This window comes from Hetaerina americana, unplaced genomic scaffold (assembly GCF_022747635.1).
Source record: "Hetaerina americana unplaced genomic scaffold, ioHetAmer1.1.p SCAF_12, whole genome shotgun sequence".
NCBI lineage: Eukaryota > Metazoa > Arthropoda > Insecta > Odonata > Calopterygidae > Hetaerina > Hetaerina americana.
The window spans coordinates 4366430-4381998 of record NW_027286292.1 but is presented as its reverse complement, the minus strand read 5'-3'; the positions used below and the strand labels follow the sequence as shown (position 1 = coordinate 4381998).

Below are 15569 nucleotides of genomic sequence, written 5' to 3'. Positions count from 1 at the left end.
AATGGAACCTCCAAAAAAGATGAGGTCTACTTGTTTATAGATGCTTAGTTCTTTGATAATAATTAAGATTTTTTTTAAATTTCTGATAAACTTTCTGAAATATAATACTCTTTCCTTGTGTTGATTCTTCATTTCTCTTCTCTATGTCATCTACCCACCTCCACAATCTTCTGGGGTCTCACAAAATTAGAGCATTTCTCAGTCACTGCTGATGCCTTGTGTATGCATTTATGTATCTAAGTCGAGTGAGGAAAACATTTGATCCTTTGAAAATAATTCCATAATGATAGGAATTAATTTTAGAACATCCTATAGTACTCATAACTATGTAGCGGCACTTGAATTAGCTAATTTGTGAATAGTATATTGCTTCGTGATTATTTTTGATAAATGATTTTCAATGTGGTTGAAAATTGAAAATTATGATGTAGTCAGTTTGACTAATAGGCTCCTGTAGCAAGTGAATTGTCCATATTCCATCGATAGATCATAAAGCAAAAACCTTGATTTCCAATTTTTTTATTGCAGCTGAATGGACGCCATTTGTATGTCAGAGAGATGCTTGTCCCAGTGCAGGAACTGCTGAAGCAGTCAAAGTTTGCTTTGATCATGGAATTGCAATTGCCTTCTCCGCAGAAAGTGGAAGCCCCCCACCATTGTACCTCTGCATTGAATGTGCTAATGAGATTCATCGTGCTCATCCAGACAGAGCTTTTCATGACTTGCTTCATCCTGTGCAGTCGCTTGTTTCTTTGTCTTGTGAAAACAAGGTAAGGTTTTGGTCAATTATAGATGGAGCAATTTTCATAACAGGGAAAGTTATAAAATTATGAAATGAAAAATCATTGAAAAGGTAAAAAGATTATGCATAAAAACTTTGAAAGCACACTGTCATGGAGGTTTTCTCAGCATTTAACTACCTCTTTTTCTGTAATTTGAATATGCATTATACTGAATATGCTTCATTATGAAGAGTATTCAAAACGTCAGGGCTGTTTGATCAAAGTTTTTATTCTCTGTTTTAGTTTCCAACAAACCCACTTCACTTTTCTACATAATTGCCTTTCATTCCTTATACTTTTCATAATGCTGCACCAGCATCCCTCAGCATAGAAGTTCATCACCTGGTATTTGACCTGTTGACAAAGATGGTCTTAAGTTCCTCATACTCTTCAAACTGTTGTCCTCTAAGCCACTGTTTCAAGTGCAACTGGGGAAAATAGTTACTTAGTACAAGGTTGGGATTGTAGATAGCTCTCGAAAAATGCTAGTCCACTCAACATTCTTTTCCCTTTGTGTGGATCCGTAAGCATTTTTGGTGCCCACCATGCACAAAATTTGTGATTTTCAAGCTTTTTTGTGACAATCATGCAAGCAGTGGTGTATTTAACAAGAGGAAATTTATCAGCCAGAGCACTAATCATCAGTAATCAATCAGATCTCAGCTCTTGGTCCACTTTTTGGACAATTTCATTGGTCTGGATACAAGACCTGCCACCTTGTTCTTCAGCATGAGCATTTTTGCGGATACTTTTGAAGTCTTGACACCATTGTCTAACTTTTCTTTCACTCATTACTATAGGTCCTTAATCCAGCTACAAATCTTGATGAATTTGGTCTTCTGATGATTGTTTGGCCCCAAAAATCAAATCACAGCACATTTTTAACAATTGTAGGGCCAAGCAAATGACTACTGAATGAAAATAATAACTTCAGTGGCTTTGGAAACAATCAATAGTTGGCGCTGTATACGTACCTCTTTGATTTGACCTGCCAATTTAAATATAAGAAAACGTACCTTTAACTTTATTTTCAAATATGCCTCATTCATGGTTAGATTTTGTTCTCTCTATCAACATTCATTCTTTGTCATTAGTACTCTGTTCTTCATTGAAAAGAATATAGTTAAAACTGTTAGGCTCCCTTTAAATTGGACCCTTTGCCTAAATGTTTATAGTCTCTACATCATTTATCTGTGAAATATTCTTCTTTAATCTGATTCAAGGGAGTTGCTACGTTGTGGTGGCTAAAGTACTGACTTCCCACCCAATTATATATTCTATCTGAATGAATAATCACTATCACTCCATCAATGTGGGATCCAAACCTGGGATAATTCACAAATATATTCCATTTCAATGAACAACTACTCTTACTCAACCAAATCTACCACCTTCACCAATTCTTCTATCCCAAAACACACTACCTTCCATCTTTCTAGGGGATTGGGATGGTGAAGTGGCTAATGTACTGGCTTCCCACCCAGAGGTTTGAATCCCAGTGGTGGCTGATATATTTCATTAGTATGCCGATCCCTACTTGAGGTGCTTTGTGGAGGGCAGTTTGAGTGAGTATGCCATCCGTCAGATGAGACGTTAAGCTGCATAGTCCATGGTGCTTTTCATTAAGAGTAGGCTAATGCCATTAATGGTTGGGTTTCTCTCCACCCGTCATCCTTTCCTGTCCATCCCTAATGGCACATATGACCTCAGCTGTTGGTCGCACCCCCTATAAAACTACTACTACTACTACTTAATCTGATTCAATCAGGGCTGGAGGCATATGTATTCAAGACTGAGTTTTTGAATGTAAAAACTCTAGTCAAATTGTGTGGAAAGGTACTCTCCAACATTTCAGCAATTTGGGGCTTTCGGTTGTTGTTTGACAATTTTTTGAGTGAGTCATTGTCATGGTTTTTATGAAAATGGAAAAAGTTGATTTGTTTGAAAAGTTTTATTGAGCTGCCATTAAAAATTTGTTTTTGAAAGTGAAAGAAATGCTGTGTATGAGGACACCAGGGATAACAACCCTGAAATTTTGAACTGCTGGATTTTAAGGTGGATTGCCCAGCTTGGCTAATAATGAACATTCGGGATAGCCCAAAACTGCAACCTCTGATAACATCAAAAATGTTCACTAAATGATGTGGGATGACTGTCAAATTAAGGCAATTGGGGTTTTAGAGGCTATGGGCATATTAAAAGAATATGTTTACCAAATATTGACTGAAGGTTTGGATGTGCATAAGCTATCCGCACAGTCATTGCTATGTATGGTCACCTTGGACCAAAAATGCATTTGGATGAACATTTCCAAGGCTCTGTTTGAGCAATTTAAGCAAAGCATGTCAGATTTTGTGGACCAATTCACAACTGTAGATGAAACTTGGATTCACCATTGAACTACTGAGATGAAAGAACAGTCAAAACAGTGGGCTGCATAGGGTGAACCTGCTCCGAAAAAAGCAGGGACATTTCCCTCAGCTGGGAAGGTGATGGCAACTATTTTTTTGGATAATCACAGAATTTCGTGCATCAATTATCTTCAAAAGGTAAAAAAAATAATGGAAGAGTATTATGAATCATAATTTAAAAAGCTGAAAGCATAAACTGCAAAAAACAACAGAATTTGAAGTAAAAGAATGTGCTTTCCTATAAGGATACCGCACCAGCTCACATTTCGACAGTCCCCGTGGCTTATTATCATGATTATCTTATTCGCCAGATCTGGCCACCAGCGACTTTTTCCTGTTTCCAAATGTTAAAACTTTGCTTAGAGGACATAGATTATCATCGAATGGGGAGCATATCACATATATAAATGCATATTTTTTGGAGTAAGATTGTACCTTTTGACTATTACGGAAAGATGTCAACTACCATTAGGAAGGGTTAAAAATGTGTATTGACTTAAAAGGAGACAATGCTGAAATAAAAATAAAATTTTAAGGAAAAATATCTAGTTTATTAAATAGGTAAGAAACGTTTCATAATTCTCTCTTATTGTGACAAAAAGGGTTGTTTTATCTTTCATCAGTGATATATCTATGCTCTTGATTTTTGTAATTCTTACGTTTACTCCTTTAATTAAATTTATGAAATCATTTCAACAATGAAGACCGATACCATAATTTATATCTCCACTTTTCCTTTTGAGGTGGAGGTTTCATGATTTTAACAATCCTCTGTTGAAGGGAAAATGAAATTAATAAATGCATCTGTTATTGGGATTGAAAAGTTACTTATTCATTCATTCATGAAGTGTAAAATTAATTGCTCTATTTTAAATATAATTTTTGCATATATATATATATATATTTATTTATTTATTTATGTGGGTCGCGGTAGTCCAGGGGGTAGAGCATTGGACTGCTGACCGGAGGGGCCCGGGTTCGATTCCCGGGCAAGGCACTCTGGGTACCTAAGCTATGTGATTTGTCTCATATATATATGTATATATATATATGTATATATATATATGTATATATATATATATATATATATATATATATATATATACACATATATATATATATGTATATATATGTATAAATATGTATATATATATATATATACACACATACATATATATACATATATGTATATATATATATATATACATATATATATATATATATATATATATATATATATATATATATATATATATATATATAAAAGAAAAAACAGCTGTACTGCAAATCCTAATAACTTCTTTTGTGAATCTATTGTAGAGTTGTCGGTCTACCCAGAAGCTTGTAGTTGCTGTATGTTTTTCCATGGATTGTGCCAGCTATAATGGTAATCGTCCTATCCGGTATTGCCGGCAGTGTCATGCCATGAGACATGGTCGTCGGCGAGGGGGTGAAATTCACATGGTGCATACTGCTCTCCTGCCTGCGCATCACATGGATCCCCAGACGCAGACATATTTAGTGGAAGCCATTGTTAGGTGTGTTGTTTATTTTCATAAATATAGGAAGACTTCAATGCAGCAAATTCAGTGTAAAAATCATTCGCCTTGACCAGGATTCCCGGATCCCGGTCAAGGCGAATGATTTTTACACCCTGAAATTGTTGCATTGAAATGCACATTAGCAGATGACTCTGTTAAAAGTAACTATTCCGGCATCGCCCGCAGTTTCTTTGGAATAGGAAGACTAGTTTATATTTTTTTGTAGCATGTTATTTTCGTTACTTTATTTTTGTGTAGTTATAAATAGTTTCTTCAATAATTGTGGCTTAGTTTCTAAATGATGTAATGATTAATTCTCAGTCATTTTCTGTACCCAAGGTTTTAAGTTAGTGTTGGTAGATTGCAGGGTAGACAGACTATTATATTTACAAAACGGAAATAATAACAAAATTTTTTTAAATGCTGGTGAACTCTCGAGTTTCTTCAATGAAAATATTAAATGACTACTCTCTTACATCTACAGGTTGATACATTATAAAAAAATTTAATTTTTTGTGTTTTTTGGTTCAACCGTATCACTAAATATTATTTCCTGACTGAGCTAGAAAATTTAGGTTTGCCTAATTCCCGAGAGCCACTAGAATTTGTTGGGAAATCAGGCTTCCTTACCATTCCCAAGGGGTGGAAGAATGCCAGCACCTGGGAGTGTTGGAAAGAGTACTGGAAAAGCTTCATGAATATTATTCTTATTGTATTAATGGCAGTTTAACTCCAAGACTGCCAATATACAATGCATTTTATCATAAGAGAAATATTAAATACTCTAAGACTTTCCTCAATTTGGAAATTTATGTTGTTTATCAAATAATACATTTTTAGGGTGAAAACTATCTGATAATATTTTACTTAGAAAAGGTAGTGGTTTTGAGTGTTGTTACTTAAGCTAGTAATTATGAAGCTAAAGGGGTGTTTTTGTTGGGTTTGCCTCAACACTTTGTTTGAACTTGCAACAACTTCATAGACCCACCACCATCTTTCTCCTCTTGTACTTTAAATTACAAAGGTAGTGCCAGTAAATTATTTAATTTTATTGTTTGGCCTTAAGAAGCAAGACATGAGTTCCTCATAGGGTTTTACTATGGTTGTTCATTCCGGTAGTATGTTACTGAGTCCAAATGCTCTAGTATTTGGAATAACACTCAAAGGATAGGAACTAGGAAGACTGGCTTGGCTAAATTGTAGTTGATGAATGATTAGATGAAGACTATTATTTCAATTATAATTTTTCATACTTATGCTTTATAATCTGTTCTATGTTAGGGATCTCCTTTTTACATTGCAATGTCAGTAAAGGCAATTTTTATATTTCCATTACAGTTTATTGAAGGAATCTAAAAGTCCTGATGCAATTGGCAGTGATTCTATGGAGATGCAGTTGTTGACTTCTGCAACACTGATAGCCCCTAGTGGTGGGGTTGGAGGTGGAGGGTCCGGGGGAGTTACTGGAGTGGGAGGGATAGGCACTTCTGGAGGTACATCTGGTGGCAGTGGGCCATTGGGTGGTGTGGGTGGTGGCTCGGCATGTGGCTCTGAAACTGGGACCAGTGGAGGAGTAGGTGTTACCGGTGTAGTGGTCAGTGGTGGGGCTGTCACATCCAGTGTTGGTGGTGGGGTTGTGGGTATGGGAAGTGCAACTGGAGGTGGAGGTTCAGGGGATGGTAGTGGGAGTGGTGGATCATCAGGTAGTCAGGTGGACCCAGGTGGACGTCTGCCAATTGAAGATAGGCAGCTGTTGGGAAGATATGGAGTTTGGTTGCTGGTTGAGTTATGTGAAGCTGCAAAGAAACCAGGGGAGGAGGAAGAGGAAGACGCAAAAAAGAAAGATGTATCTAATGAGGTGCTTGATGCAACTATGATGGTTAAAACTGGAAAGGGCCTTCCTCTTCCTCCGCATATCCTTGGGAGGTTGCTATCCATGCTTTTTCACTGGTTTGATGCAACAGCTTATTCATTTGATGGTAAGTAATTTTTTTACACCTTCTTACATTAACTGACATTTAACTTGAAATTAGAAGCTTTGTATCTTTAATTATGCCTCAGGGATTATAGAATGAAGAAAATATAAGTACTGTAAGTTCTATGCAGATTTTGTATATGATATTTGGCCATTTAAAAAAAATAATATTGTGTATAACAATGATATTTAACATAATTCATGACTTTTGTTTGCCCTACATTATTTCCTTCCTCATTATTTCACAACTTCTGCCTTCCTTGATGCTGTCTAAAAAGCTCTTACTTCCCTTCCATTCTCTTCCTTCCTTCATGCAATTTATCTAACATACTCCCTACTATCATTGTGTTCAGCATCATGCAAAATATTTCCTCCACCTATCTCCTTATTCAAATTCATCAAGAAATTTCCTCACTTTCTTACCATTTTTAAAAAACTTCATAAATGATTAATTTTGGATAATTTATAAATATTTAAGTGCCCTGGAGTAATAACAATTCCATTTTCAAGATTGGCTTGTCTTTTTAGTTGTCCAACAAATGACTCATTTACTCCCTATGCAACTCTTTGGACTGTTTTATGGAATGTTTTTTGAAACGGCCTGTTTATTTTTTTGGGCAAATGTGTGTTGAGTTGAATGTTCATGGATACTTTGTCTGAAATTTAATGTTTCCCTCCAAGGTACCAAGTTAATTCATTTCCCTTGGTTTGAACATACCAGTGTCTGGTTTTCTTACTTTTCGAATAAAAAAAGTGAATATTTTCAGATTGGGTTAATTGAATATGGCAGCAGATGGAATTTGTGCATCTCTTCCTTCTTGGTGATCTACTGAGAATTTATTCTTGCTAATAATTTGCTGCCAATGAGACCAAGCCAAATGGTTTCTGCTAACATTCATTATATGAAGTTGCTTTATTCATTGGGTTTGTAAGTAAAATGTGTGATACATGTATATAAAATTTTAATTACAGTAATTCCGAGTGCATAAAATGCTCTTTTTGTACTTCAAAATTTGTTGTAGCATCATACGGACTGAGAGTAAATGGGTATGATTTCATTCTATAAGTCACAAGACAACCCACCAAAAAAAAAACATGTACCATTAAATATTTTTTTCTCTCTTTGGGCATGGAAAATGATTGCCTTTATTACAATTTTTATAAACACAGTGTTTTGAGTTAGCCTTAAGGAGTACATCTTTAATACTTCCTAAAAAATTCCTACATAAATCATAAATATGTACTATGTAGCATTTTTGGTTTCATCTCACATGTGGTAGAGTTTTGAAACTACGCATTGGTATAACTTGGATGTAACCCCTCTGCTCGAACTTTGTTTCTTTTGTAAACTTTCAGTCTACGGGCACTCGACAGTAATTAGTATGACAGTGTCATTCAATGTGTAATATGCTTCTTTCTATCTAGTGTACATATGTACTTTTACCGACAGAAACTAGTTGAGCATAAAAAGTTAAAATTAGAATAACCTAATGGGGTCCAAATAGATTGTCATACAGTATTTCTTTCAAACTTGGTCATAAATTAATCTACAGAACACGTAAACAGGTCAGCTGTGTTCTGACCCAATGACTGAGAGATGATACGTAAATGAAGGAGGAGAAGATTGATTGGGTGAATGCAGGTGCGAGTTAAAAACTTATGGTTCATGTGCTCCTGAATGGCCAAAGCTTGAGTAACATGTTTAGAACTAGGTAATAAATCTCACAAAGAACAAGATTACTGTTTTTAAAAAATACTGTTAATTGAAGCAAGAAAATTAGCTGTAATTGTCAATTGTTAATTTTTCTGGGGCAACAACATGTTGTGAGAGAATCATAATGAGAAATGGTCTGTGTATGTGTAGTACAACTATAACTACACAAGAACTGCCCCCTAAATATGATAGAAAGATTACAGAATTCCACGAATATGTCATAAACCTGAGAAAAAGGACGCGTTTTGAGAGAATAGGAAGCACGGATAAGGTACCCTTGATGTTTGACTCCCATCAAATAGAACAGTGGAAGTTAAAGGTGCTAAGTCAGTAATGATTAAGACTTCTGGTTATAAGGACTGTTGTTCTTGGGTGTCGAGCTGATGGTTCAAAAATCTCTCCGTTTAATTGAAAAATAATGCTTAAATCTACAATTTCACATAGAATTTATAGTCATGTTCTTCCCAAAGGATGGATGGAGAGGAGAGGGTGTTAAGCTGTGGTTATGGAAGGTATGGTTGAGGCATCCGAGTTGTCTTCTGAATAAATCTTCTTTGTTAGTATGTGATCAGTTTAAGGCCCATGTAACAGAGTCAGCAAAAAGCCTACTTGATACTGAACTGAAAATGCACCTGGCTGTGATTCCTGGTGGATTCACTTCTCAATTGCAGGGTCTGGACGTTTCAGTCAATAAACTGTTCAAGGGATCTATGCAGGAGTTGATAAAGTGGATAAAGGTACCAACTCATGATATTGCACTGATGGTGAGAATTAAATGGCAGTTAAATTCTAGTTTTTGAGAGTGAGTGAAAAATTCTTGGCAGAAAGTTTAAAGTGAGAGTGTCATTGAATCTTTTAAAAAATGTGGAATAAGCAATGCACTAGATAGAAGTGAAGATAGTATTGTGTATGAGGAAAGTGACAGCTCCATTAAAAATAACTGCTTTTATGATTTTAGCAGCAGTGATGATGAATTTTTGGTATTTTATGATGAATAATAGTTCATGTAGTAGCTATTTTTTATGTAACAACTCCATTTCCTTTTTATGAAGCGAATTACTTGGGTCCTTTTTGGTCTGATTCAATAATGTTTCATAAATTTTCACCTGAAAAATTGCAGTGTGTCTGATGATCTGGGAAATGTGGTAATTATACTTTGTTACATCTCTGATATTGTAGAAATTAAAATACCACTGTTGGTTGTAGTTCATGGGATGTCAGTTGTTTTCTTCTGAAAATGACATCATGTAGTGGATGATGTATTTTGTCATAATTCTAAGTTCATTATATGCTTTTCATTCATTTATTTTTAGATCAGTTGGAGAGTGTACCAGAGAGGCTAAAAGCTGAACATGTTTGTGGATGGCTTTCTTGCATTTGCCGAACTCATCTTGATCTCTTTGTTTCTTGCCTTCTTCCCCATCCACCAGATTTTGCTCGTGTGGGAGGACATTGGTAAGCCAGGAGTGTTGACCATGTAAAATTTATTTCATATCATATTTATCTTATCCATTTATTCTGGATGAGAATATTTATATTAAATAAAGGTAAAAAATATTGACTAATAAAGGTTCTGACCCCTAAACCTATGTTTCCATGCTATTCATTTTAGTGACATATCTTGTCGTAGAGTATAGGAACAGGTTTCACAACTATTAAAAAATTTTTCTTTTTCCATCAAAACATTCCCATTCATAAGGAAGAAGTTAAAACATGCCTGAGTACACAACACATGGTGAACACATTGACAATGGTGCATGGATGGCGAAGTTTTTTCTTTTATTTCCTTTCCTTGATGGCTAAACTAGTTGGGTACAAAATGCTCCACCTGTAAGTCCAATAATAATAGATCTGAGTTCTGCTTATATCAACTGTGGTGGTGGACCCATTTGACCCCAGATGGTGAGCTAAGGGTGGCTTATTGGAATCTGGGGGGAGGAATAGATATGACTAGAGAACAAAAAGGATTAACACCATATCTGTTGCGACTCATGCATATGTATGAGGTTCTCTTCCATTTATGGGGAATAGGAGTGATACCATGCAGGTGGGAAGGTTGAAAATGAGGTTCAAATTTTAAATTGTGATAAGAAATAAACTGCATTGGAATATTTTCATTTTCCCTGGTGGAAGCCTATGTGTAATAATGAATGCAATTATTGGAAATTATCTTAAGTACTGTAACACCTCAATTAATTATCACCTTGCATAGCGAATAATTTGCAAAATGAGCAGAAATATTGGCCCAAAATGACTTGCTTAATGAGAAAATTTTTGCACAAGTGATGAGGAGAGGGGAATTCCCAGATAATTGCATACCTGCTGCTTCAGTTTGTGCTGAGCACTCGTTTTGCTAGCATCTTAGTGTTGCTAGTGATCACATATACGCCGAGACATATGTTCAGACATTAATTGATATTTTTTGTGCAAAGTTTTAAAAATGTCCCTGGAGACAGACACAAGAGAATAAAAATAATGGTAAAATTCAAAAAACAAATAATTAGAAATAGGGAATAAGATGTAAACATGGCTGCAGCAGAAACAAACTAAGTTGACATCAACACTTTGCATTTTCTACAAAAAAATGATTAAAGAAATATATATTTCAAATAGTGACAAGGGTATCTGCTTTTTTAGCATGGAATGGATTATCGTATTTTACATGAATTTATGTGCAAAAAGTTGTTTCACTAGTGTTTTGCTTCATGAGAAAGATTGTGGCATGAATTATGCTCATCATAAGATGTTCCACTGTATTTTATGGAGGAAATTTGTCTTTGTTAATGCATATCTATTCCCATAATTTAATTATAGCTTTTAATGTATGTTGAGTAATCTTAACATATATTTATCTCTTTGGAAAGAGTTATTTTGGCACTTTTTCCTACTAATGGAAGGACTTGAACTTAAAATTCAGTGGCTTGGTAGATTCATGAAATATAGTGCTCATAAAAATCTGGTTTTGATTTACTTAACTTTGGTGGGCATGTATCACACGCACACTTTAGCATGCATAGCCATTGTAATTTGAGGACTTTCTGTCTAATAAAACTTTATTTAAAGCAATTTAAATGTCACTGAAGACATTATTTATATTTTGCTTTATATACAAATGAATACTTTCATTTGTTTATAAATCTAATCCCGGGTTCAAACTTTTCTAGATAGAAAGACATACTCACTAATGTAAAGTAATACATCTATAATAATATTCATTCATTTTATAACATGTTCCTTAAATTGGTACCACTCACTATCTAAATAATTATGCACTCACAAGAGTAATAGAATGTGATTTTGAAAATATTAAACTCGTTAAAAAAAAAATTACACTCGAAATGATTCAAGTATTATGTTTCTTCTATTGATTTAAAAGGGAAACTTTGTCTTCAAAAACCTTGCACCTTCGAGAAGGCTTGAATCGACTCTTATGTTTAGTGCCATATGAAGTTGTCTTGCCAGAAATATGGGACCATGCCATGCCACATTGGATGGAGGCCATTGCAAGTGATGTACCTCAACGAGAACTACTTCATCTCCGTACCCTTCTAAGGTAACTAATGATTAGTTCTTGAATATTTAATTAGTCATGTAAATGAAAATTTTATTGATATATGTATTTATAGTTTGAAAGGACAGCTAAAAGTTTTTGGGAATAATTTTGAATGCTAAAGCTGCAACCTTTTTCTCTACTCCAGAAGATGAATTGAATATGTTTGCGCTGGGACCAAAGTGAAAAATATTATGTGCATGGCATTACATTAATTTTCCTTTCAGAGTTGTAGTGATATAAATAGTTAAGTTTGGTGTCTAACTTGACTCTCTTCTTTATTTCATAAATTGATCTAAAACGAAAATAAATTGTAACAATTAGCATGAAAAATCTAGAAGGTAGGCATAAAGGGTGGTGGCACCAGGTTTGTTCTTCGGTCCTCTATTTATCCTATTTTTAAATTATTTCCACCATTCCTCATTAGTTTCCATTCCCATATTCTCAGATTTTTATTGAGATTATCTTTTTACTAACGTGTAAGCATCAGCATTTATTTTCATATTTCTTACTGCTTATAATCCTTTTGAATTTTAAATTGCATTTTGAAACAACATTACTACACTATGGACAAAATCTGTTATCATCTCAGGGAGGCTGCGTTAGTTGATGATAAATTGTCCTAAAAGTATGTCAAATGATAATGTCATCTAAGTGGTACCTACTGCTTTTCCCAAGGATTTTCTTTGTGTACATACACCTTTCATGGTGTTTGAATGAGGTATGGTTTTAGTTGTTTTTAAACTCTCTCTCTAGTAAACTCTCACTATATCACTTTCTGTTGGTGATCATGCATAATTTATAAACTACTCTCCTACCTCCCTCCCATCTCTCCCTTCATATACTAAAGTGCAACATATATTTGATATGTATATCCGAAAATAATAATTGCCAGAAATCCTTGTGCATGATCCATAAAATATAAATACTTTGGGTCATACATATTAAAGTGTTATATGTGCCTCCATTATGTAGTTATTATGAATGTGATTTCATTTACTGAAATCTGCAGGCAGTCACCAGATTGCCAAGAATTGGGGAAAGGTGAAAACTTTCATAGTGTATATTAGGCATTCTATAGCTGGAAAGCACTAAAGCTATGGTATTTTTACATCATTCTGTGAAGCTAGGGTACCTTCCAGTCCATTAAGTACCAACAGAATGTATTTTTTCACCTTTTCACAAGTATTAGTGTGCAGTTAGTGACTATATAGAGTTATTGGAAATGATAGTAGATTCTGGTTTTTATTTCTGTGTTTTGCTTATTTTAGCAAAATATTAGATCCTGATATGAGCCCTCTTGGATTTGATGCTAAGAAAATGTACCATTTTATATCAATTCGGTTCAAGAAAACAGCAGCCAAAGTCCAAGAACAGGCTTTAAACTGGCTACAGGTTAGTTAAATTTGTATTAAAAGCCTCTTATATATTTAAATGGAATTTTATTTTATTGAAAAGATATTGTGTGAGCTATTGAAAGTCATATGCCAAAAGTGTGGTTCTAGAACTATAAATTTGAAAAGACTTATGCAAGCACCACTATTGATATTTTGCACATACATATATTACACACACACATACACACACTGAATTTCGATGACCTGACTGAGCAATGTGACGAGAATGAACCACTGGCAGTGACACTCCAGGAATTAAAGGGAGTGAGCTCCAAGGTTGGGATCTCGTAAGCCCTCGGGCTGGATGGCATCCCCTACATTGCATTGAAAGCAGCCATCGAAGAAGTTCCAGAGATGTACAACAGGTGCATGAGGGAAGGAACTTTTCCCACTCAGGGGAAACGGCAGAGATTAGTTCTCCTCCCCAAAGGAAAGAAGTTACCAGACGAACCATCATCCTATCGTCCACTCAGCATGCTTGATACAGCAGGAAAAATTTTCGAGTGAATCATCTATTGAAGAAGTATCAGAGAGATAGCTATCCGACAATCAGTTTGGATTGCGGAAGAACTGTAACACTCCCAACGCCATCAGTCTCGTCGTTAATAAGGCAAGAGAGGCAATAGCTGGCAAAAGGTGAAAGAACGGCAAGAAACAGTACTGCCTGATAGTGGCATTAGATATCAAAAATGCATTTAACTCGGCCAGATGGGATCGTATTATGGAGGCACTCTCCGAAATGGGTGTCCCTGGATACATACGGAAGATGGTGAGGAGCTATTTCAAAGACCGAATCCTGAGGTATGACACCAATGAAGGTCCTAAGCAGTATCATGTAACTGGAGGAGTTCCGCAAGACTCGGTGCTTGGACCACTACTTTGGAACATCATGTATGATGGGCTGCTGAGAATTAAAGGCCCCAGAGCAGTGACTTAAGTGGCGTTCGCTGATGGCAAAGCATCTGGATGAGGTCACCCACCTCTTCAATGTTTCCTTTGAGATGTGTAGAGAATGGATGGAGCAAACGGGATTAGAGCTGGCCGAACACAAAACGGAAGCGGTCCTAGTCACCAGCAGGAAGACCCTGGAGACCATAACTTTGATAGTGGGAGAACATCGAATTGCCACCCAGTCATCTTTACGATACCTTGGTGTGCAGATTGACTCGTGTCTGAACTTCAAAGCACAGGTAGAGAACACAAGCACAAAGGCAGCTGCAGTTGGGAAGGCCCTATCTCGGCTTATGCCCAACGTTGGAGGTCCAAAGCAGAAGAGGAGAGCACTCCTGATGTCAGTCACCCCATCGGTCATCACGTATGGCATTGCCATTTGGGCTAACGCACTCGCAATCCAGAGCATGCGTAAGAAAGTGACGTTCGTGTATCGGCTAAGTGCCCTACGAGTAGCAAGTGGATTCTGCACAGTGTCCAAGGAAGCAGTAGAAGTCATCGCAACACTTCTGCCAATAGAAATACTAGCGGAAGAACGAAAGGAGATCTTCAAACGAAGGAAAGCTCTACGAGATCTGAAAGACAAGAGAAAAGAAGAGTACCTGAAAACCGAAGAACGTGAAAGGAGTTTAGAATGGTGGCAGAGAAGTTGGGATGACTCAACTAAGGGCAGATGGATGCACCGGTTGATTCCCCAAGTTGACAAGTGGCTGAATCGCAGTCACGGTGAGGTAAACTATTACCTGACACAGATGCTATCAGGCCATGGGTGCTACCGAGCCTACCTCTATAAATTCAAGCCCGAGGAGTCCCCGGAGTGCCCATCCTGTGTAGGAGTCGAAGAAAATGCAGAGCATGTGTACTTCAAGTGCCCTAGATATGATGAAGCTGGGAAAGAGCTAGAAATAACAATTAAACAGGGTATACCTCCAGAAAGTTTGACGGAGGTGATGATGTCAGCAAAGGAGGCATGGAGAGCAGTCGACATCTTTGTATCGAAAGTTCTTAAGGACCTACGAATCGAAGACCAGGAGAGAAAAAAGAATGAAGATAGAAGAAAGAAGAATGAAGATAGAATATAAGAGAGAGAAGATTAGAAGAAAGAAGAGTATCAGAGGAAAAACCAGAAGAAAGAAGAGCACCCCGAACCCTGAATTTTGCCCCAGCATCATGGCAGGGAGGGGGTAGTAAGGATGCTGCTAAATAGATGAAAGATCTAGCAATAGCTACCGACCTTCCGCGAAGTAA

The 15569-nt window shown here is 36.2% G+C and overlaps 1 protein-coding gene across 1 annotated transcript in view; it reads left to right on the top strand.

Moving 5' to 3' along the window:
• unc79 (UNC-79 domain-containing protein) overlaps positions 1-15569 on the top strand; it is a 197243-nt gene that overhangs the window by 20555 nt on the left and 161119 nt on the right. Inside the window, exons 8-13 of the mRNA XM_071582616.1 lie at positions 529-770; positions 4514-4731; positions 6073-6713; positions 9737-9878; positions 11800-11976; positions 13245-13368. Of these exons, the coding sequence (XP_071438717.1) occupies positions 529-770; positions 4514-4731; positions 6073-6713; positions 9737-9878; positions 11800-11976; positions 13245-13368 (1544 nt within the window). The remainder of the gene's footprint in view (positions 1-528; positions 771-4513; positions 4732-6072; positions 6714-9736; positions 9879-11799; positions 11977-13244; positions 13369-15569) is intronic.